Source organism: Ixodes scapularis, unplaced genomic scaffold (assembly GCF_016920785.2).
Source record: "Ixodes scapularis isolate PalLabHiFi unplaced genomic scaffold, ASM1692078v2 PGA_scaffold0__279_contigs__length_252992795, whole genome shotgun sequence".
NCBI lineage: Eukaryota > Metazoa > Arthropoda > Arachnida > Ixodida > Ixodidae > Ixodes > Ixodes scapularis.
This window is the reverse complement of record NW_024609835.1, coordinates 216,709,552-216,735,369: the sequence shown is the minus strand read 5'-3', so window position 1 is coordinate 216,735,369 and position 25,818 is coordinate 216,709,552. Positions and strand designations below refer to the sequence as shown.

Genomic DNA, 25,818 nt, shown 5'->3' with positions numbered 1-25,818 from the left:
ATTCAAAGCTTTAACGATATAAACTGGCAATAAGCTTTAACGATATAAACTGGCAATAAGAGTAAGCGTTCGGGTACGCAAAACAGTAACTAAAATGAAAGACGTTTACAACTCTCTAGTGCCGAATTAGAGCGCAGCACTTGAGGAGGAGGAGGCGAGGGTGCTGGAGGGGAGTGTATGCCCCTCCTTGTCATCCGCACCCTCTACTCCTCCTTTCCTCCTTCTCCTGCTCCTCTAAATCTATTTCGATTTTGAGATATTCCACGTAAAACAATCTTAGAAAAAAATTATATAGTGGTATTCTCGCTCACCGCTTCACCGTTGAAAGGAAATAGAGTTCTCGCATATGGAAGCTCCACCCTTTCTAAGTTCTGCAGGTGCCATAAAACAGGACAGCACGATCAAGGCGGGAGAACGATACAGTGTTAGAGTCAACGCTTTGACGAAGCACGTGATACCCTCCATGTTATCTATACTTACTGTCGGCTCAGTCGAACACTGCTTGGCGTTTTTTTTTATTTCCTCAACATTAGGCTTCAGTGCTCTTTCTCGAGATGGCGCAGTAAAACAGCGAGTGCACATTCCTCTGGACCAATGAGATGTTTTCCTGCATGGGTGGTATGATCTTTTTTGCCTTGCACGAAATGTTTGGTGAGTGCTGTAAGCGAGAGATACAGAGATACAACACGCAAGCCGCTGTCCACCTTGGTGGCACACAATTCACCAACTTCGTCCAACATGCCACAGAGATCAATGGGTGCAGCACAAACCCGTACCCATGTTCATGACCACTTCAATAACGAGTACACAACGTTTTCATACGCGCCTCTCTGCAATTTATGAATGGTGATATCACTTGACTGCGCAAAGGGTAGCTGGCATCGCCTCTATTCTCCTCCCTCTTCCTCCTCCTCCTCTCTTCTACCGCAATATATATATCTTTCTCAGGTTGTTTAGCACGGTATATCGCAAACTCACAATGCCTCATGAGAGAAACAGGAAGAGAAGGAAAAAATGGAAGGATGAAGACCAGAGGACGAGGGGAAAAACACGGAAGGTGGAAGGGAGGGGGAGAGGGTGAGGATGAGGTGGAGAGGCATACCCTCCCCTCAGTACCCTCCCCTCCTCCTCAATAAAGTGGAGATTCGGGCCACTCGGTTTATTGCAAACAAAACGGCCGAAAAAATACAGGGACACAGACGAAGGGAAACAAGACAAGGCGCACTCTCAACTGAAGTGTATTGAAAATTCACACGTTACATAGCCACAAAAGCCCTGTTTACCTTATCTGCTCAGCCCTCCTCCCCCTCAACAGCTGCGCTGTAATTCGGCATTACAGGAAGTTGTTAACGTATTTCATCTTTTATGAAGGTATGTAGACGATTACGACGCGCTCCGAAAGTCACAGGTGTTGTCGTTTTTACTTTCCTTAAACGCAGTAGAAGAAACCTGTCACGTCGGAGGCGTATCGATAGTATCCTGATTGGTCGATAGGGTTTCAAATTCCAACCCACTCACAACGCTAACGTGAAACGTGACGTCACGCGTGGAATGAAAGTAATTAACACATTATATGTATTTGCATTAATGGTTGCCGCATGTCTAAAACAATTTCACTTTATGAAATAATTAATATGCCTAAAGAAAGTTTGAAGAATTTCTGGTGGGAATTGTATCCATGACTCTTCGGTGCGAGACAGATATGCTACTGACTAGTCCACACAAGGCACGCTTGCACGGTGAATTAGAAGGTGATGCGAACGGGGCCTGTTAATGCCCATGGCGTTCCACCCTTAAAGGTTTTTTGAAATGATATCAGGTTTTAATATTCATGGCATTGCAAAGGCGAACAGGTTCTAGTCTGGCACTAGTAAACTCACACAGCCCGCCTATGATCCAGAGGCTACTTTGTCGCGGCGAAAGTGTGAGCATAAAAAATGAATATTTCTTTCAGTCTTGCCTTCGCAAGCTTGATGACAGAATTGTGGGATCGAAACCACCCACTTCACGACATCCGAGCGCGGCGTATGCAATAGACATGAGAACTGCGTGAGCACTCGTCTTCGGCTCGTAACAATCAATGCCTCGGCGGACTATTGCGAAGTGTATCGTGTTAAACAACTGCGGTGTTGAGAATAGGCGGTTTCTAGCGATGCCTGGAGCTGAACACGCTCGTTTTATAACTTGCCAAACCAAGCGTGTCGCTAGGACTAACGTTAAGGGCATGGAATAGGCACCAGGCCACGTGGCCGCTTGTTCTGACTCCAGGTTGAGGGGACAAACGATGATCATATTTCTCGAATTTGTTTTTGGCTACTTCATTGCCTACAAAGAAAAAAAAACAACCTAAGGCAAGCTTATTCAGTTATTAACGCTATGGAGAGATTCTAATTAGTATCCAGCGAAACTATAAAAAATGGTGTCATGACTCCTTTGAAGGGGTAGCTTAAGTGTTCTCCAAGTTTTACCTTAAGTCCAGACGCCGCCGATGCTGCAAGCTGATTGGAGGAATCAGGCGGCGTAAAATTTTTACCATCATTGAGTTCATCATGCTTATGTATGTGTTCTATCATTGCTGGACGAATCATGTACAGGGAATGTCTGGTGACTTGCGCTCATGACGCCGTTTGATTGGTCCAATTAGCTTGTAATATTGACTGCGTTTGACACTAAACTGAAACGAAATATAATGCGTTCGCGGGCAGCCTTATTGAAGAAGGACCATAAAGCATCATATCACAATGCGTTTTATTTTGTTCTATCGAGAAACTGTAAAACTCGACTTCCAGATAATTGAACGTGTCAATTTTGCTCGCTCTGTTGTAATCTCTCCATCGCTTAGGTTTTTGTCAAGTCATTAAACAACGAATTCCAGGAAAAACACAGGAAACTTTGGCGTTAATTATTACACTCTATAAAACGCTCACCCTCACGCCTGAGAGCGCCAAGTAGTACGATAAAAAAAGCCTGAATCTACAAGCGAGCTTCATTAGTTGGTAAAGCAGGTAGGACGCCATGACTACTTGTCGGAGTTCGCGGCAGAATGCTGTGTCAATAAGTGCTTCAGAATTATCACAGTTTGTTAATGACAACATGCTGTTCCAATAACTGTAAAGGAAATTGGAAGTCTCCTAGCAAAACGATTATAGAAGACCATTTTGACTCCGCCTGAAGGACAACATGAATAGGTATCTTTTAAAATATGGATGCCCGCATGCAGACTCCTTTACGCAGCCCCTATTAGGAAGGAATAGCAACCGCATCTTAGTTTAACCTATACCGTTTTGTGATCTTTTTTTCGCCGATGGGTAGATATGACCTCATTTTATATTTGGATTTTCGTAGGTCTGCAAAAGCTGCCGTCAGTTGCAAAGGTGCTAGGGCCTTTCCGGGAGATTCAGCTGAATTCTAACCTGATTCAATTATTTCTCAAACATCAGTATGCGCTTTGCAGAGACCATTATCATCCTCTAGCATCTCTCGATATTGACATCTCGAGTTAGCAAGGCATGTCGGGGTCTTGTTTAGTAATTCATCTGTCAAATGTCTTACTTTTCCCCAGATTTCTTATTCCTCATTGCATATGAACACTTGCCGAAGGTAACATAATGCTACCTGTTTGCCATATATTAGATCAGCCAGCTTTGTTTGTTTCTGTAAATTGAGGGCTGTGTGCTCATTCCTCAAAGACATAACCGCACAATTTTCTGAAATTTATGTGACTTGAATTAAGAAGTACTACAGATCCTCCAGCCTTTCCAGTCATCTCTAAGGACGTTTTATTCAACGCTAGCGATCCTAGCTTAGCGAGCAGTCAAAAAAAGCAATAATAATTAATTTAATCCCTAGTTTTCATTCGTCCTTCAATGTTTATGCGCCCATTACAGGTACAACGACTTCACGAGGACCCATTCAGGGGTTGTCATGAGATCGGTGACGTGACATGCATGAAATCCCGCTCAGGGGCTGTCGTGCGTGTTGAAGGACTATAGTTCCTGCGATGCATAGCGACACCATGGCGTAACAAAACTGGCAGGAGCAATCGGCCTCTTACTGAATATGGTAGATGTAGGCTGCTACACAATGGAAGACGAGCACGACATCACTGCTATCCTGCATTGTACTTAGGCAAAGCAGTTATGGGCACCATGCTTTGCCCCTGATTTACCACTCCTAAATGTGAACTCTGCGTAAGACTAATTTGTACAATTTAGCCTTTTAATTTAACTAGATAAAGAAAAAATACCAGTAATCGCTTGCGCCTGTTCGGGTTAAAAGCATCGCTCTGTTATACGGAAACATATGTTAAAGTGATAAAATCAATAAGGGGAGCTACTTTTAGTGTGCTATAAATTGGCATTCTCATCTTCTTTTTTTTTAATCTTAGTAACTGTGCTTTGCTCAGCGTTAAGTAGGAGAGCACTCTCCGACTCCAAGCCTTCAGTTAAAAGCCGTGCTTCGAGTCGTGTCCCGTTCTTTTTATCCTTGTTTTAAGGCGGACATCCTTTAAAGAATCAAGTACGAGCTACCACATCTCTTTGCTCTAAATTTGATCTCTCTAACCAAACAAACTGATATTCACATACCAAAAGCAGAAAATCACTGTAAACCATCGGTCCTTGATTCAATGAGGCGGCGGAGAAGCCCATAGAAGAAACTGCAAACGCCGTGAAGTTGCACATTCGGCGCTGCTTGATTAGGCATTTCGATTCATGACGTTAGCTGCCATGTGACTTAAACAGAGACATAAAAAAGCGACACCATTTGCCAGAAATTGTGAGCGATATTCATCGCCAAAGACGTATAATGCATGGAACACATTATACGAAAAACATATTCACGTTTGTTTGGGAATGTGTACACAGTATTTTCCCTGACTGAAGGATAACGCGTTGCCTATAATTTGTCAGCATTTTCCTCAACAAATTTACCGAGCGCTACAGAAATTATCCGCACGTGATAACTGTAGCAGTAGTCTCAGAAGCATGCACCTAGCCCGCTTGACAGAGACTATCGCGCAGTTGGTAAATAATAGAAGTGCAAAAATTAAGTCACCCATTTGGCGTAGAGGTGAAGCATCGGGCAGATCACCAAGAGCAGGGGTCTCCAAACCCGGCCCGCGTGCCAAATCTGGCTCGCGGAGGCGTTTCAGTCGGCCTGCGGATAACCGGGTTTTTCCAGCGAAGTACTGCCCGCAAACATCTGCTAGCAACGTAGAAAAGAAAATGAACAAGCGCTTGTTAAAAATGAACACCACGACATGCACCAAACGCGCAAATGACGCTATCAGGTGAAACGATAAAAAACGGTTCTATTGTGCAAATATTCGAATTGTCGAATTGAAGTTTTGAATATTACGCTATTTGATATTCGCTTCGAGAAAAACTCTCATATTCGTGTTTTTCGAAGAGCTCACCTCGGCGGGTTAGCTCAGTTGAGTGCGTTTCTTACCGACCACCGATGCATTGCGGTAAACTAACACCCACGGAGCTCGTTCCGCGGGTGCTTCTTTTTCAGAGTACACCGTTGCTCGGTAAGAAACCCGCTCAACCGGGCTAACCCGCCGCGGTTCACACTTCTAAAAGTAAAATTATTGCAGTCGCCTCCTTAAGAGGAAAGCCCCCTTTCAAAGCGCGACGGTGCACGTGCGCGCGGGGTGTGTGTAAAAAGAAACGGAAAGTTTGCGAATGTAGATACCTACACTATAATAATATAATCAAAATTTAAGTGTGGCTGTTATCCAGGAGTATATGTTAGTCAGATATGTACTGAAAAATCTAGGTTTGTAATCCGTGACTGCCTAATTTTATTTTCTCAGATTCTGCATTTAATAAAAAAAAACTGTTTGCATATAGCAACAAGATATATATATCACGTGGGTAAGGTTGAGCAGGTTATATTTACATGTTGAATGATATGTCAAATGCATGATTTACTTGCCCTTCTGAAGTAGACGATGGAATTTCTGGGTTCACAGTTCATAAATATAGCTAGATTAAAATGAGCTTAAATATGGACAAATGGAAGCTTGGACGGAAGATTTTCGAGTACAGATGTGCTTTGAATTAGGTACGGTGCGGTGGTGAAAAGCTTGGGTAAACAGTTTAAGATTCAATTCAAGAATATTTTTCCAAAACCACTATTCGCTTTGAATTAGCTTCAAACCAAAAATCGACTATTCCCACATGCCAGAAAAACCGCAACAAACCGTTGGTTTTCTCGGCATTATATTTATTGTACAATGGCATTACTAGAATTACTTTTTTAAAGTTCCCTGCTTCATGACTGTATAACTGCGAAAAACAATCCCCTTCTTTCCTGTTTGTATCTTGTACATTGTACATGGAAATCTGATTCACCATTTTCGTTAGTCCGGTGTCCCATGTGAATATGTGAATGTTTCTAAACGCTTTAATTTACGTATGGCTAGTTGTCGGTGTCACTTTGTTTTTTGATGCCACCCATAGGAAAATATTTCCCACAACATTGAAGTAGATCCCTGTGTGTTTGTCCGCCTTATACTAGTTTTTGAGTTCTTGCACTAGTTCAGATATCTTAGATTTATATGCTTACCTGCGCGTATTTATTCAGCATTTCCTCGTTTATATTGTATTACTGTCGGGACCGGTTATAACGAGGTCAACGAGCTTTTGAAATCACTTCTCTGTATACGCTCTTTCGTTATAACCGACTTCGGTTATAACGAATTGCAAACAACAATGAGTGTGAGCGCTGCGCTGTAGCCGCTTATTCGTTATAACTGGTCTCGACAGTATCTTATTTATGTTCCTCGAGACTGCAACATGTCAACATGGGGCCCCCTTGAAAAATTGATTGGAGACCCCTAACCTAGAGCTTCTTATCTCGATCAAAGGTTAGAGATGAGTACGTGTATTTGGCTTAATTCTTCCTGCAATCTCTCTCACACTGCTAGACTTTCTGTCAGCATGCAATTTCTGGTGATATGTTCTGCTATGAAGTATGTATGTACGGACCGACACGCAAAGGGTCACTTATATTAGAACAGGGGGTTCCGTTATTAAGCATTCCGTTGTTTGTAATAGAAAGACGGGTTACGAACACGACTCCCTTTACAGATTGTGCGATCATAAATGTATCATCAATAAAATAAGCCTTTATTGCAGTTATTCGACTGCTCTTCTGCTTCACTTTTCTGAGCCGCCTAATGGTCCTAATGCGAGCGAGACTTATGAACGCGTCGGACATCATTATCATCGTTACCATGATTTGCTTATATTGTGTGCGCATGAAAAGCGAATTTGCCTGGAGCGCGATGCACATTCATATAAAGGATTACACATTTCGAGATGTCGATGCCCATCGAGTGATAAGGGTATAGAATATTTTATGTAGATTATAAAAAAAAACACTGTTAAGATAGTGTAATTAACGAAATTTGTGGTGTTAAACAAACTAAATATTACTAAAACAAAATTGGCAGCAAATATCTTAACATCAGTTAGCAAAATAAATGCCGACGCAACTCGTTTCGTTAAGACTTTACTTCTCTCTCGCCGCTTCCAAACATCGCTCAGTAAATCGCTTGACGTTCTAAGCACAATCACTGAGGCCAAACGGGTATGCCGGCTCTCTTCATAAGGAGCGCGTGACGTTTTTGACAAAGAATCGCTTTGTTGATGTATAAACTCGTGTAATAATATAGAATAAACGCGAAATGAAGATTGGTGGCTACAAATGAACGTCTCAAAAATCGGTCAGCAAATTATTGCTTCGTATTTAGGCGCACTTAAATATTTACGAAAGTGGAATCTGTATATAGTTTTAATGTCTTCGTTAACCAGTGTTTTTGTACGCACGACTTTAGCGTTTTCGGGTATCGTGTAAAAATAAAAAAAAAATTAATCCACGCTTCACCACCTAAAATAAAGTATACACGGTATGGGAAATACTTTTGCGCTCTAAAACTAATTTATTATTTCCTAGAAGTGGAATGTAAATATTAAGGGTGGTTACAAGCCGCGGGCCGAGGGAAGAGGGGGGGAGGGCGGGGGTGAGGGCATCTTGAGAAATCTGAGATTCCAGAAACTGCCTGGGATAAGACGGGCTGCCTCATTTTCTGGTTACTACCTCTTTAAAAGACAAACGACAGAAAGGACGTAGGTTGGGTGTGATACTGGTCATAAAATTATATATTTTGTAGACAAAACAAAATATGAGAAACCGGATGAAGAAAAAAGAAGGACACGAAAAACAGGCCGGCACACGGCACGAAACCTGCATTAGGAATATATCTGAGAGAGGAGTAAAAGTACAGGCAATCTGGTGAATTGCAGACATAACATTTGGTTTATTGTAATATATTTATAAACAAGTCTTGACACAAATGATGCAGTGTTTGTCAGTACTTCAGCCACTATAGCGTCATCAAACTTCAGAAAATAAAGAAGGGCGGACAGGCCTGGAGAGGCCGGTTCTGGACCGCTCGTTTCCGTGCAAAAAATAGGTCTCTGACTGGAAGAAAAAAAGAGTTTATTGATTGTTCTGCCCATATATGTAATGAGTCTGCCAATATACTCAGGTATGTGTAAACACTTTTTTTCCGTTTAAACTGGCACTGAAACAATATTTGACTGCAATATCACCTTACACAAACGCTCTTAAAAAAAAAAAAAACAATATTAACAACAGCGACAATAACAACAAAACATAGTCATCGGGAGCTAAAGTCGCCGTCTCACTACTGATCGGAGATGTACATGTTACAAACGAATGCAAGAAATCACATTTACAATTACGCGAGGCTAAATTCTAAATATTTCCGTCATATTCACACTTTCATAAAAGTAACCAGCCGTTAGTCAAATATGCCATCCTTTACTTTGGTGACGTTACATGCAGCATTGCTATCTTTGAGTAAGAAACAAAAATGGAAAGAAAGGTATTCAAGTGTCTATTGTTGTCTCCAATAAATCTCAATTTACGTGGTTTCATTTTAGTTTCGATAACCGCAGCTCGGGCGTGAAACCCCTCAACGTGCGCCACGTATTTTTAGCCGGACGTGCGACGCCGTAACTATGAAATCGCAAGCAAAATATCATTATGTGAATCAAGCCTAATACTGTTCTTGACGTTGAATATATTCAGCAACGGCGGGCTCTCAAAAGCCTCGTCAGAGGCTTTTGGCCGGTTTCTTCGCGAAGATGTCGACCTGCACCGAACAGCCTTTCATCCGAGGCACTCATTGGGAGGGCCGTTTTCTGCCTTCGGAATGCTTCATGCACTAGATCATGCATCTCCAGCACAGCAGTGGAGGTGCTCTTTACTCTGGATAAAGAAAAAATCGTCTTTGCAGCCGATGCCTGATGCTTTGGAAATCAAAGATCTATAGAAGTCGTCATATAACTGGCCAAACTGGAATACGATTGAACCCTACAAGCGGATGTGCCCGAAGTTAGCAAGACGCGTTATAAATAAGTAATAAATACGCTTTTTTTACATTTTTCGTTTTCTGTTGTGAACAGGTAGAGAGCCTCGGTTCAGATGTGGAGAACAAAAGAATCGGACTTTCGTTGATATTAATATAGGTTATAAACAAATAAAAATACCAAGGCAGTTCAACAGCAAAAAAGCTATTTAGTGCATTGGTTGAAGCAGGAAATGTAAAAGCACGCTTTCCGCACGTACCGTGTATTGCCACAAATCTTAAGGAGTGCGTTGGTGCTGCATACAATGTTTTGCGAAAAAGTTACACATAACAGACAAAATACGGAGAGCACATCTCTCCATGTTCTCTTCGTGTTCTGCATTTTAGATGTAACCTTTTTTGTAAAAAAAAAAAAAATGTGTACTGACGCCGCTCAAAAGCACGCGGAGTAGATGCTGGTGGTAGTACATACCAGTGTTCTTCAGATAGACGTCTTCTGAGGCCAAGTTCGGTCCGAGCGGCAGAGAACCAAGCCCCACTTACAGTTGTTGCTCCCCTCTCAAGTTCAAAAACTTTGACCTAACATTTTGTTTCATCTTATTATTACAAATTTGTGTTTGCGGAAAGATGTGACCTACTTGCAAAAATTAAAAAGAAAATACCATTACATTTTCCGAGGAACTCACTAAAAGCTGACAATGAAAATGTCTACAACAAGGGTTCCGATTATGCTGTCAAAGCTGTCAAAGCTGTGAATAAGATGAAAAACAGAGCCACTCGTGACCGCACCATCGCGGATCTGCACCGCTGTGAAACCTACACTAACCATGAGAAGATAGAAAAAATTAGTTGACGACAGGTATGTATAGTGCGCAAATAAAAGAACAAAAATGCGTGTTTCGTGGGTTGAGGTATTTCAGATGCTACATGAATGTACAGCGAACTGGTCTCCGGTATATTTTCGATATAATTTTCTGGATATGGGCCAGGGCGGAGTGTATTATAAGCACGGGCGATTAATTCTTAGCGGTATTTGTTGAAAAAAAAGGGCCGTTTGATCTCCCTTTTAAGCTAGACTATCCTCTTCCGCGTGTCTCTACAGTGACGCCCAAAGAGCCTGTGATAAAGATGGACGGCCGGAAGCTGACCAACGGCAGCCTGTTGGGCCCGTACATGGAAGGCACGACGGTGGTCCTGGACTGCTCTTCTTCGGGAGGCCGGCCGGCGCCGACGGTCCTCTGGAGGAACACGTCGGCCAACCTTCCGGTCAAGACGTCCGTCATGCCGGACCTTAGGGGCATCCACGACGTGACTTCTACAGCGCGCTTTGTGCTTTCGCGTTGGGACCTCGGTGCCAGGTTAGAGTGCGTGGTGCTCACGAAAGCCACGCCAGCTCCAGTGGTCAAGTGGGTCCAACTCGATGTCCATGGTATGCTGAGCGTCGCTCTTTGCATGTTTGTTCCGAATGAGAAGCGTTTGTTATATTAAGTTTGCAGACATTTAAAGGCATGCTGTGGTCGACTAACTTTTTTAAATTCTTTACAGGCTTTATACATGATTACCTTAAGATATCCATTTCGAGTTTTTTTTGCAATTTGTTTTGATTGGTTAATTTAGCGCAATCCCAGCCTTCTTGTATGTTATAATTACCTTAACGAACATGCATTTTATTTTTTCTTTAGTTTACATAAAAATCTTGATTTAATGCTGGGAAAAGAAAGTTTTGTTTGAATATTTTTTTTTACACTACATTCCATGCCAAGGGGGCGTTACTGAGGAGTTGGGTTCAAAGCGTAAATTACACAACAAAAATCACGATAGTAAAAAAAAGTAAAAAGAAAAACAAAACACACAATAACAGTGAGGTTTAGAAATCTTTTCCGTCATGGCTTCCTTGACGGAGCGACGTCTTCAATGGAGGTGATGACGGTGTGGAAGGGGACAGCTCTGCTCTGAGCTAGACTTGGGTAGGCTAGAATACAAAAACTTATTCCTGTTGCACAAAAATATGGTTACGTTATACTTTCGTTCAATATGGGGTGAAGAATATGAAGGTCGAGAAAAACGTTGGCGTTAAAATGATGAGTTATATAAGAACATGAAATAATAAGAGAAATACACAAAATGCGTGTTTCGAATTGTAATTCCGGAAGCTCGGGGTTAGATTATCAGTGAAACTCTGGCGAGAGGGAATTATTTAGTGAGATTAAAGTGCGCTGATCGATTCTTAATGGATTCTATAGCGTCTAGGAGAGTACGTTCAGCTGGGTCCCCTTCCATATCGCTGACGCGTATTCAAGCTTCGAGTGAATGAGTCTTCGATATAAAATTAACTTCAGAGGCGAAGATGCTTATAAAATATCGCAAGGTAAGTAGCCGAAGGAGCGGGAAGCGTTGTTTATGACGTAGGGGACGTGGGTTATTAGTTATGTAAAATCTGGTATTCGCACGCAGAGACGTGCTCGAGATGAATACCGTTAATGTTATAGACACAGATATTAAAACATTCAAAAGGCAACTCATTTTTATGCCGTTACATTGGATTATGTAAATGGTACTTAACCACTTGTTACAAAAAACGGAAACGCATTCGAGGTCAGAAGGGTGAAAAAAATTATCACGCACTCTAAAAAAAAGACATCACCTTACACCCTTTTGTTCCATATAATATACCCCAAAAGTTCATTTCGACGTACAGTGTCCTATAGTCGAACAGACGGCCCCAGACTTCACGAGGGGCTTGATAACGGTGCGATTTTACTTTTTAAATAGCTAAAGTACGCATCAAAGACCACATAAAGAAAACACTGAGGTTTTGCAGTAGGGACAAGAAAACCCCGATTAATATTTTTTTTTAGTAAGTAACACATACAGTAGCATTTTTAATAAGTTGTACCACATGGCTATCAAGCCCCTTGTAAAATTTGGCGCCGTCTGTTCGATTATAGGGCGATAAAATCATCTGATGGGCTAGTTGGGTAAACATAATTAAACAATAGCGCGCTGTACGTCAAATTGAGGTTTTTGGTTGTATTATATCGGACAAAGGGCCCTTTTACACCTTGTTTTTAGAATGCGTTGGCTAATTATTTTGAGGTAAAGAGCTCAGTTGTCAGCAAATAACTTTATAAAAGGTTGAATGACAGGATGTAGGCAATTATATGTATATATATATATATATATATATATATATATATAAACAAACAAAGGGCATAAAACACAATCATAAAGGACGCTGACGTCACAATGTTTTGATGGGAGTGCAAACACGAAACTGTCATTAGTGAAATGAATGTACACATGTAATGCAGCTGCAGTTCTAAATTAGCTTTAGATTGAATGTCTTTATTATCGTAGAGCGCTAACGACACGCATTGGAAAATGTGTAACGAACAAACAACTTTGGATGACGGCACTTCTTATATGCGCGTAAAAATCCCTTCAAAAAATAAACAAGACGACCAGTAATTTTACTGGTCATTAGTTTTCACTTTTGACTATTTCAGCTCGCTATTCATTTTTATTCGAGTGAGCCGTCTGCGAAAGTAAGAAGTTACTCATATAGGAACTAAAGCGCAATTTGTTAGGAGAAAAAGAAAACACAGTTTTTTTTTTTTTTTTAAATCGGTGTTTACTTATTGATTTATTTCAATATTTTCAGGACTTGGAGGCGTTACACAGAGGGGGGGGGGGGGGGCACAAGGACAAACGAGGTATTGAGATATAAACAATCGTAGAAGAGATAAATGCTCTAAAACATGACCGGTCAGGGATTAAGAAAAAAGATCGGTAATGAAAATGTTGAATAAATTCACTGATGGTATTTATACCACACATGCGGAAAGGCGGTTCCATTTCGATGACATTTTGAGAATGAATGAGTGAGTGTCACTTGGAGAGACAGGAATGAATAGCGACATTGAATTGATGGTATATGCGAGGGAAAATATACATTTGGAGGAAGCAGACGCTTATCATTTACAGCGGGGTTAAAGTAATAAATTGTAGGCGAAAAACACGACCGGGATTTTTTACGACGCAACTAATGAAGATAGGATAGGTAAACTTTCATAGGAGGAGACACTGGCTGTACGACAACATATGAAAAATATAAAACGCACACCACAATCTTGGACAGTCTCAATAATTAAACACGAGCGTGATGTGACCGCGATCCCAGATTAATACCGCCTATTTCAATATAGAAGTCTGTGTGTTTTAATAAAAATATATTCGAAGATACGAAGGCTAATGTAAAATTTAGTTTTATATGTGTTAGTATAGAATTGGCGTTAGAAATTATATAATACGTATGAGTCTGCCACAACATCTTAACCGTAATGTGTACAGCAAGATATATGTTGGAGGTCCCGAACCACGAGGAGGAGGATTCAAGATAGTTTGACAATGGTGATGTGTCCCGTCGAGGTACCCCTATAGCTTTACATTTGTTAGTGTTAATGGTTTTGCGCCTTGCGTCCCACCATTCCATAAATATGTGTAAATCAGACGGAAGAAGATAATGATCGAATTCTCTACTAACTATGCGAAAGCTCAGTCGTCCACAATCAAACTCATGGAGTACAAGCGGTTTTGAGTTAAATTTTTTTATATAAATAAAGAATAGTATCGAACCCAAAACTGACCTTGTGGGTGACCTGAGGTGACAGAACCGAAGAGACAATCCGCTTCATTAGCAGTGACAAAATGAGACCAATTTTTTGAAAACATTCAATCCAAGATCGGGCGTTGGGGTGGAGGTAAAGTTTGCCAAGTTTGAGAAGTTGAATCTTTTAGAAAACCTTGTAGAAGGCTTTGCAGAAATAAAGAAAAAAAGAATTAATCTGAAATCCTCTGTAAGGAATGAAATGTTGACCCTTGGTTGAGGATGAAATATATATATATATATATATATATATATATATATATATATATATATATATATATATATATAGAAAGAGAGAGAGAGAGAGCATAAAATATATTTACGAATGTCATGTTGAAAGGGAAAGAAATAATTGAATTTGAATTTAGGAAATATAACACTGCGTGAGTAAATAATATGCTTCATAATTTTACAGTGCGTATTAATTAGAGACTTTTTTCCGGTAATTAGTACGACAATGTCTGTCGCCTGATGTCTGCAACAGAATAACCTTCTTTACTTTCCAATCATCGGGCGCAGTAAGAGTTATATTTATTGAGTGTTTAGAAAGTTGCGAGAGAAAAATAGAGCCGTACTTTTTGGGACTATCCAGAAGCATAGATGGAATGACGACGCAATGGGAATATAATTTTAGCTGTTTTATTAGCTTCACTATACCATGATGGCAAAACACCAAGGATCAACATATAAGCCTCCATGGAGGGTACACTGGAAGACGACAGTCAATATCGCTAGAAACAAACCCCCAAAGGTATAGTTTAAAACAGTGGCACACTGGCTAGAAATACTTTATCCTATAAACCTGAAAGAGATATAAGGAACTTTTATGAAGCATTTATACAGTCGAGAATGGATTAGTACTCTATCAATACAACGTAAGCTGGGAAACTTGGTCGAAAAAAAAAGACAGGGGAAAAGGAAGTCTTTTTTCTTTCACCAAGTTTCCCAGTTTTTACCACAGTCTCGCATATTCTACATCATGATCAACTTCCACCAACTCGCCTGAGCATTCACTGTTTTTTCACACAACATATTTACCTGAACACACACCGATATCCGTAAAGTAAATTGCGATGTCAAGTGGTCCCTAACAGCAGTTAAATAAGTAACACGAGACGTAAAATCAAATTTTGTGTTAATGATGCAATTTAACACGTTGGCAGTCGTATAATCATTGGTATTGGTTGAGACACAACTTGATACAAGCTTAGATCTGAGAAAAGGCCAAGAAATCCTGACTAGTGCGAAGAACTGTAGGTAGCAGGGGAAAACCACTCACACCGAGCAATATCGGAAGGTTGAAATCATCGAAATTACATTATTGTTCACTTAATCGAATTTATACGCGTATCAAATTTGCAGGAAGTGGCACATGCGCAGTCTACTTTAGAACTCACGAAAGTCGAAGTCGGCATGAATGACCAGACGGTCAACCCAAATCTACGCTGTCATCCTTCATCTATTCCTTCACTAAGCTGGGGTCTTAGGAAGCACTCCTTTCTACCCGTTGTAGACAAACGCATCGTACACTTGTGCATTGAAGAGCTGATGAACCCATGCGAAGAAAGTAAAGGGGAAAATATTGACAGCCACTTTTACCTGGAAAGTCCTATCTGTGCATGAAATGTATTATAGGGAACTGGTGAAAGAATTGGTATGTCACGTGACGCATTTTTTCGCACTCAATTTAGTAAAGAAACTATACGGTTGTAGAGGTCACGTGATGTTATGTCACGTGACGCCGGTTTTTCTCATTAAATGTAGCGGGGAAACTGGAATGGTGTTTCGGGCACAAGACGTTAACGTTCCTGCTAAATTTAGCGTTTGCCTAAATTGGTGTATTGGTCACGTGACGTTAAATTCACGCTTAATTTGGCGGGAAAGCATAGTCGATATTTCGACGTCATAACGTCAATTTTCCTGCTAAATTTAGGGGGAAACTGAGTTTACATATAGGTCGCGCGTCGTCAATTTTCCTAAGGTGTAGAGTTCTCGTAGCGTGAAGGCGACGTCACGCAACGCCACTTTCCCAGTACAATTTAGCGGAAAATGCTCGGACAGATGAATGGACGGACAAAATGTTGGCTTTGGGTTATCGTTCAGAAGTATTTCATGCTTTAAAAAGATAGAATAAAGCGAGTGGAAATCCTTAATATATAACATTCAAAGCGCCATGAAAAAAATTAAAAAAAACTCGTAGTAGTATTTTGCGGTCAATCGCAAGAATACGAAATCACGCTTTCAAAAGTACAGTGTAGTTGCACTTAAATAAACTTAATGATCAAGCAAAATTCACAAGCTAATATTCTGTAGATTCGTTAACTGCGTCATAGACATCGTCACCCGCCGTGCCGTTGTGTCACAACGATAAAAGTAAACATCCTATTACTCTTCCAAATTTTTTTGTTGCAAACTTTACTAAAAAAGCAAGTTTCTGCCAAAATTACAAAATCACTCAATGAACAATGTATAAAAGTGTGGCAAGAATACCGCGGTTTCGAATTACTACTCTTGTATTAGCTAAAATAACGGCCACGGAATTAGAAAAACTAGCGATTATGTCAGTATCATGAACATTTCATGACGACTCCATGGAATTCAACAAACGCAAGGTCACCACCCTACTTTCCTCGATTGTAACTGGATCGAGATCCACAGACACAATCTTTATTGCGTCAGTAGTAACTTAACTTGATGTTCACTTATTGCTTATTACACTGCAGTTTAATGGTTTCGTTACTCGCCTTCCCAGACTTCATTAGTTTCTTCCTTAAAATGCATGTTTGAACAAAGAGGCCTTCGGCTATGCAAATGTTAGCACCACGAAGTTGGCGTTCAAAAATAAAAAGGGCACTTAGCAGACTAGCCAATTGCGTTTATATTCCCGACGTTACCAAGCCGGCTTGGCTCCTTGTCTACGGATGACAGTATGTGGGCCTGTACCCTGTAGGTCCCAACCTTGAGTATCGCAGTCCTAAAGCTCGCAATTCGGATTGCGAACTTGGGGCCCTGATACAGTCACCAGTGAACAAGAAGCCGAGTGGGCTCCGAAACGTCGGGAACATTGACGAAATTGATTGGAGTCTACAAGGTATTCTTCTCCTATTGCTTACCTAACCAGGCGGAGTTCCCCGAGATGTTTACATTGAGGTTTAGAAAACAATTTTTCTTTCTCTTCACGGAAGAAAAGCGTACAATAACTGGACTTGCCATACCGACGTTAAAAGCACGTCCAAGCCTATTGATATGAACAATACTTTTAGAAGAAATGTCTAAGTTTGTTTTTAATCATATCACACACTTTTGCTTCTGGTTTTGACCCTGTTTCAGAGTTAGAACCGAGAATCTCATAAGATATCAAGTTATCTCGGCGGTATCGGTCACCGAAATCGACCAAATGTGCGCCTAAGCAGGCCTTTTCCTTAGCAAGACAGTCGATTGTCTGGTTAATAGGATTTATTTCATTATGAATGACGTCAATGCAGAAAATGATTTGTTCAAAGGTGCTGAGTGTATTATGAATGTCGCTTACTTTATTCTTGATTGACCGCTGAATATTTTCAATTGTGGCAACAGCTTCAAGACTCCAAGTCTGCCCTCTCTCAAGTCTGAAAAAAACGGGCGTTAAGGTTTTGAAGCGGCGATAACGTGTCGTGCATTTGTTTCCCTTTTAAATGGGTGTTAGGGGGAACCGAGATTCAGTTCAATGTCGCTGTACAAAAGTAACTTAAAATATAAACATTATCAAGGAGATGCCAAGGCATGTGGGCATGAAAGTATTACTAGAAAGACGTTGTCTGATTGTTTACAAAACAAAGATTGAAATGCAGGATCCCGCAAGAACATGAACAAATTATATCACACAGCATTGTTGGTATGTTCACATGCCCACCAGCAGGTTCCGGAGGTTGCTAATTGCTTATATTTTGCGGTATAAATGATAGCGGCTTTGTTGCCGATGACCTAGAATGTGGAAGATGGACAATCTGCGGATCAGAGAAAAGTCCGCTTGCAGGCCAAGCATAGTCAAAGTGGATACTGTAAGCACAAGGCTCGTTGAAGCACGCACGCCGCCGTTAGCAAACTTCCGTGATTGCGCAGACATTCGGTGCAAAAGACCGCCCCAAACTGCAAAAAAAATCAAAAGAGTTATCCCACTGCGGAGCTGGTCCGTTTACATCGCTAGTAAGAAATGCCATGTAATGATGCCAAGCTTCACTGGACCAAAGAGGCGAAATAATCAAATACAGCCCTTAATTGTCTCAACACTGCGATCCAGTTGGGTGTGCCATTTGTTTACAAGCATGTTGCGATTGGTTTATTGAAGTTTATGTTTTGTCAAACGCCCTCGTCCACATTGTTTTATCTATCTGATTTTTGTTTTTGAATAAAGTTTGTTTGTTTTGCAAATATTTGTGAGCTACAATGGAAGGTTTCATTTAAAATATATAGTTTGTAAGTCCACACGGAAAATTTAATTCAATATAACTTTTAAAGAAAAAAACAATCCCCGCGGCACAATGTAAACTAGGCTATGCCAAGGAGTATTTAAACGCAGATACTAAATTTGGGAGTAAACATCTAAAGATTAAAATCTGCTGCGACGAAATTAGGATCAATGAATAAGTAAAGGTATCATTTGAAAGTGATATCGACGAAAAAACTGAAAGTGTCGAGCCTCGTCATCTAGTTTTTGAACCTGCTTAAATATTTGCTGCAGACATATATATAAAACCCTGCATATCCGCGGATCACCCGCAGACTATCCGTGGATATCTGCAGTAAACCGACGAATGCGGATAAAAATAAATAAGATTTGGCAGATTGCGGATCGGATGCCGACAACAGGGGATGCAAATTGCTCTTAAAAACAGGACAATTGTGAAGAGAATTCTTCCTTGCACCGAGAAAGACTTGATTCTCACTAAAGATCACTTAAGGGCATTCCGTATTGCCTCGAACGCTGTCTCTTGAAAATGTTTAAAAAAAAATGCAGGGGCATCAATTATTTCGGGAAAGCGTGTTGTTTACTGACAAGAGCAGAACGGAAAATATTCTTCGAGCGAAGAAAGCTCCGAACATGCAAGCGAAGTGAAAGTAGAAGCTGCCTCATTGACAAATGAAGCTTAGCGTGTGCGTGTGTGTGCGTTTTTTTTTTGTCCACAATCGTCAAGTTGCTGCCAAGTATGTGGTTCGAAGCACGCATTCGCGCGATTTGTGATTGAAACTAAAATCAATAGGGGGTGCTGCCATTGTTGAAGATTGTCATAATGTCAAAGTGACGTAATCACTCATTGCACAGTATAATCGGGTACTTAAGTGCGGGCATTGACCGTTTTTCCTCTCAAAGATTTTTTTGACTGTTTAACTTAAAAAGCGAAAAAAAATGATATTGCATTTTTTATTAGTTTTAATATTTAGAAAATACGTGCCTGCTTGTAGTGGGCGTCAGGAAGCAAAGCATAAATAATTAAAATTTATTTAATTTTAACCGCATCTTCTGAGCACCATGTGGCAGACTACAAGGACGATCTCGTAACTCTTAATTTTTCCATCGACGCAAAGTGTCTTTGAAAGAACGATCACTTTTATTATACATGAGATTAAAGAGACTATTAAAAATGACTTTCGGTGCGTTCTGCCTTGCCAAGCTACTTGTACGAAGTAAGCAAACGACTTATAATGTACAATTCACACACTTCTTGTCTTCCTTCACCCTTTATTTCATAATATAACAATAGTGTGTGGATTGCGGTTGGGAAAAGGCTCTGCATTTGTCAGATGCGGTTCGGATGCCGATGCAAAGTGTGCGGTTGCAGACCGGTTGCGGATACAATTATTCAGAAACTTGGGAATGCCGATCAGATGCGTATAATTAAACTGTAATCAGCGCGGGCTCTACCTATAGAGAAGTGAACAGCTGGAGTACTTTTAATAAAAATCAACTAAAACTATCAGATAATTTTTTTTAAATTTTTATTAAATATAAGTTGATTATTTTGTCTGCGGCATCTAATATTTAGAAAAACCTATCTTAAAATGCCATTAATATCCAATCTTGTGGCTAGAGTACAGGCCGTGAGTTAATTACGAAGCGTTTTGCCAGGTGCTGGTTTACTGGGAACCGACACATCAGCCCTGAGGGATGCCCGGCGCATGAAACCTCGCTATTTTGATAGTTCGCGCGGGGACTGCCACAAATAACGGCTAGTGTGGGTTTCTCGCCATCAGGGCAATCTGCAACTGCAGATTAATACGAAAAAAATCAGGTTTCCAAAAGAAAAAGAACTGAAAGAAACCAAACCTTTCAGCATGTAGTCTGTATGATTCGTAGATATAATTTCTTAATGCTCACATGATTTGAAGGTGTTTAAGAAATTATCAAAATTAAAAAAAAATATATATATCCAGTGTTTTTCTTTTTTATGCCTGTAGTCATGGGGAAAGTCAAGCGCGGGGGTACATTTATCTCGGCCCCTCTACACATTCTACAGACGCAAACTCCTTGTTCTTCTCCACTGCCACACCTGTGTAGAAACATTGGAATACGATAACTAACGCGATATTGCGTACGGTCAATGATAAAAACATTACGACATGATGCAAATGCTGACTTTAGGAAGAGACCAACATATCGATTTGTGAGTGGAGTCATTGTAGGTTAGCGTCTGTTAACAGAACATCACTCAAAGCGTTCCTTAAAAGTGCCTAGAGCCTTTTTTTTTTCGAAAATTGTAGAGGTTTGTACTACCAAAAAGTTATTAAAAAGCATTCTGACCTTTTGTTAGCAAAGTGCAGTACAGCGGCAGAATTTTTTAAGTATTACACAAAACATACGCCTCATAAATTGCTCAACTGATTGCAACGTTCTGACAAAATTGATAGAGAGTATTTATTTGAAACTACCGTACTAAAAAGTGCCTTAATACCTGGAATCTTATTCAGAATTTGTCTCCACCATCGCTTTGTATCGTTTAGATTCTTACCGACGTGGAAATTTAAAGTTATTTCGCAAACGATGTTTACATACAAATAGTTTTGTAAGTGATAGTTTCGAAAAAAAATAGTGATTATACTTTAATTGGTAATATTTCCTACAGTTGGGCTTAGCTATGTATGTTCACAGATTTACAATTCCAAACATCGCTTTTAACATAAAAAATAGGGCGCGAAAAGGCGAGGAAAAGGAGAGGAACGGAATATAGAAGACGGACAAGGGTTAAGTCGCGACTCAAATATATTGCAGCTTGTAACGAAGTTGGAAGCACGAACCTGCGGCATGCCCGAGGAAAAGAACACTTGCACCAGGCGCCCTGCAAATAACATAAAACATATTCACCAGACTTAAAATAATGAAGTAGACTCGAAAGACTGGAAGGCTGTGGAGAATATTCACCGGAAAAAGGGGCCCAACAACGACTTCAGCGACACTCACTACTCTATAAAAAATATTTTTCCTTATCAACTAAGGAAACAGAAGACTGGCTCACACAGCGGTCTACGAAACCGGAAATAATTAACGCACCAAATATTCCTGCAGTGTGTTTGTCTTTGTACCGGGCTAATACACTAGTTTGATTTAAGTAAGATACAGACGAGCAGGTTGCACAGTGCACTCATAGGTGACCCCAAGTTTAGAGTTTAGAAATATAACATGTTTACTAAGCTGATCATTCAAACACCGTTCAGTTTGGAAGACGTACGATCTGCCACAGAAAAGGGGGATGTTGTAAACCTGCTCCAATGAACAGGGCAAGCACAGTGAGGCATGTTTCTTTAAACATGAGTATTTCGAAATACTTTTTTTTATTAGCTCCTAACTTAAAACAAATTTAGCTCATCGACTAAGGCGTGGAGAGCACCAAGGAGACATCATACTGATTAACCACCTGCTTCAGATTTTGAGAAAGTTTATGTAAGTACGGTATGGTCACCACCTGTTTTCTGCTGACATATCAGCTGGCTAGCTCGGCCCCTTTAACCGTTTTAAGCGCGAAACCCATGCGCGTAGAAACTGCCCGATCCGACGTGCAAACTGCAGGAACTACGTTCGGGGGCGAGAGTTTTCGTAGCACCGGAGAGCGTTAAAAACCCTCGCCCCCGACCTTCGTATTGCCTGATTGGACGTCGGATTGGACGGTTTCGTCGCACATGTGTTTCGCCATTTCGTCGTTTACCCTGAGACTGGGTTTTTTTTTTGAAGAGCAGAAGTATCAGAAAAAACAGACAGGTCTCAAACTCAGCTATCTCAAACTCAGATAGCTGAGTTTGAGACTTGTCTGTTTTTTCTGATACTTCTGCTCTTCAAAAAAAACAAAAAAAAACAGTCTCAGGGTAAACGATGAAATGGTTGACTTCCACCAGCTAGCCTGTACTTTGACTTTTTTCTCGTTATGTGTTTCGCGCTTTAGTCGAGCAACCCACCACTTGTGTGAGGAATTGGGCGAAGTAACTAGATGAGTTCAGTATCGAATTGATCGTAAAGACTGGTTTTGATAGCATGAAAACAAGATTTCTTTAGTGTCGATGAGAAAGAGGAAGTAGCTATGCCCCTTCTTACAACTTTAGATGTAAAGATTTCTACTATCTGTCTTCAGTGTTTAGTTACTGTTTCTATTCTCGTCTATTTGTGCACTATTTTTTCATTACATTAAACCAGTAACAAATTTCACAGCTTACCACCTTCGTCTACACATATTTACTTGCGCCTTTTTCTCTTCAGTCGTTGTACATTTTTCAAGTCACCGTATAGGCTACTGTGACTAAGTGTGTGTCTATTTGTAATGAAATGTTTAATATGAGGCTTTTTAAAACTTAAATTGCTTTACACATCGCCATGCGTGTATATGTTTCTTCTGGAATATTATTTTTATGTCCACATAACTTTTGTTTTTCTGTGGTTTTCAGTATCAGTACAATCAGACAATAGAGAAATATTTCTAGTCCCTGTCACAGCCGAGAGAATAAAAGCTACTAGAATACGGCAATGTATGTGCATGTGCTTGGGCCAATAGTTTCCTTAGATACACTTCACAAACACACATAAAAATGAGACAAGCATAACCTGGTAAAAAAGGCCCCATATACGATAAATATATTTACTCAATTATGAGGTTTACCCGACGCCATGCACTTCAAATATCTGCTCCTGGTTTGTTTAAAAGAGTCGTGAAGCCATAGTGAAATTGAATGTTACGCACTTAGAGCAAGATATGTTGGCACAAAAGAAACGCATGCATATTAGAACGCAACTTTATCGCATCAAGTAAAACAGTTTTAACGTTCAGGCGTCGTTTTTTAATGTCTTTTAGAGCTGCTTTTTTTATTGTTTCCTCTGCGAACCTTGATAACACAAGCGAAAAATGGACGTCACAGTACGTGGCCATGTGCGCCGAGGACCATATCCTAGTCTTACTTTACGTCCCATCACATAGCAAAGTGTCACATGATGTTGTGACTTGACGCGACCTAACTTTACACGATCCATTCACGTAACTCAATGTCACGTCACTCCATAAGTTTACACTGATCGGTACTATATCCAAACGTTTTTAACTTTGTTGCGTCACGTGGTAAACCAACTTCTCACCCTGAGCCGCATGGCAGAGTGAGTTCATGTGAACTCGTGTGGCCTGACACACATCACGCGCTCCCTTAACTCGTAGTTGCCTCAGCCCCGTGGGCACATTAATTATAGTGGCACCATTAACAAGGAACCGCGTTACTCCGAGTGATGTCCTGCTAGTTGTAAAGGAATGTTGTCCCAGTAAATTTCTCTCAATGATAGCCCACTATACAGAGTGATTCAAGGAGACGGCAGGCTCTTTAAATCGACCGCTAAATTCGGTTTCTGAACCACTCGTGCTACGATTTTGTGCAGCGTTGCCCGGAGATGGTGCATTGTTTTGTCAAATTTGCAAAGAGCGAACTTACCTGAGGAAAAAACTAAAGAAATAAAAAGGCTTATCTCCTATGGAAACGCCGCGACGCCACCGGTCTTCAAACAACAGGGCGCCGTTTCGCACGGGAGACAAGAGATGGCGCAACGAAAGCTGCCAAGGAACGAGCCTACGGCGCCGAGGGCCGGCGAATTTACCAGACAATCTTTTCGACACAAAAGCGGCGCGCTTTCCCCAGGCGGCGACTGTCGCAGAAAAAAAAAAAAAGGCGCGGTAACAAGAAGGAACTGCAGTTGCTTGTCTGCTAAAGACGCCGGCTCTCGGCGTTGTATGCTCGTTCATTGGCGGCAGTTCGCGTTGTGACCGCTTTCGCCATCTCTTGTGTCCCGTGCGAAACGGCGCCGTGTTGTTTGAAGACCGGTGGCTTCGCTGCGTTTCCATACGAGCTAAGCCTTTTTCTTTCTTTACTTTGTCCTCGGGTAAGTTCACTCTTTGCAAATTTTACAAAAAAAAACAAAACAACATGGACCATCTGTGGGCAGCGCTGCACAAAATCGTAGCGCAATAGTTTAAGAAACCGGATTTAGCGGTAGATTTAAAGAGCCTGGCCTCTCCTTGAATCACCGTGTGTATAGGAGGGCGAGGTCCGCTACATTAATCTGACGACGGCCTAGCGCAGCGCAACTTTTATGTTCGGTTCCCTTAAAAAGCATTTTTCATTACGAAAACAAGGCAGTTGAAATTGCCTGTTGACTTTAGTAAGGTTCGCCCCTTCCAGACCTAAATAAAACATTATCGACCGTGTAGTGTAACAACTTTTTGCAGCACTACTCAATGTATAACGTTCTAAATATTATTCGCAGGAATTAATCGTCATTCACCTAAAGTTGCAGTTGTCTTTACATCATGTGCAGTCCTGAAAAGTGTTCATTGCAACGGTCCTGCATCGGCGTGTTTATAATTCAAGGCTGCAGGCACTTAGTTTCAGCAATCTATTGTTTTCTCTCTACTTGACATGATTGTCGCTCTATTCTAATGGATCATGCAAAATAACAAATCCTATTATAATACACAATCGAAAAGCACATATTATGCTTACGATATACCTACTCAAAGCAAAAAAAAAAAAAATGTCTGACTTTTTTAAGTTCTAAAATTGTTGTTTAAAAGGTTTTATATCACTTTTTTGTGGGAACACTTTGCAGTAGCATTCAAGAAAACACTAACGTTCCCTAAAAAATCTAGAATATTAAAAGGCTAGGCTTAAATTTTTTTTAATGCTTTTGGAAAGTTTCTTTTTGCATGCGTACGCTTGCATGCACGCATTGCTCAATTGTTGTCATTTTCATTTTCAGCAGATTGATAGTGTAAATCTGAATACGTAAGCTTTACTTGAATGCTTATCACCTATCCCTATTATACACTGAATACTTCTAGTAGCAGTGATCATCATAGTCAAGAACTTGTTAGTTTTGTAACATCCAGTTGATCCATTTGGTACTGAGAACATTTAGAATGAACTATTTTTGTGAGTGCTACATAACAAAATATATTATAAATCAAGTGAAAATGGGAGAGCTGCGTGTAAGGTGATGTACATTACAACACCCATGTGAGCAAATATTATCTGGGAGGAAGACCGGAGAAAAACTCCAGGAACAAATATCAACAGTACCGTGGTGCTGTCAAAACATCGACTCTTAGAAAACATTTACAATTTAAAGAAGGAAGACAAATATAGACACACTTTCGGCGTGTAGAGATATGATAACACAAACAACTAAGCACTGAAATAATATTGGAGTGTTTTCGAAGAGTCAACACTCGTGAGATCAATGTTCTCTGGA

The 25,818-nt window shown here is 40.5% G+C and overlaps 1 protein-coding gene across 1 annotated transcript in view; it reads left to right on the top strand.

Annotated features, from left to right (window-relative positions):
* LOC8033560 (hemicentin-1) overlaps positions 1 to 25,818 on the top strand; it is a 211,206-nt gene that overhangs the window by 24,758 nt on the left and 160,630 nt on the right. The window contains exon 2 of the mRNA XM_040500344.2: positions 10,509 to 10,835. Within this exon, the coding sequence (XP_040356278.1) occupies positions 10,509 to 10,835 (327 nt within the window). The remainder of the gene's footprint in view (positions 1 to 10,508; positions 10,836 to 25,818) is intronic.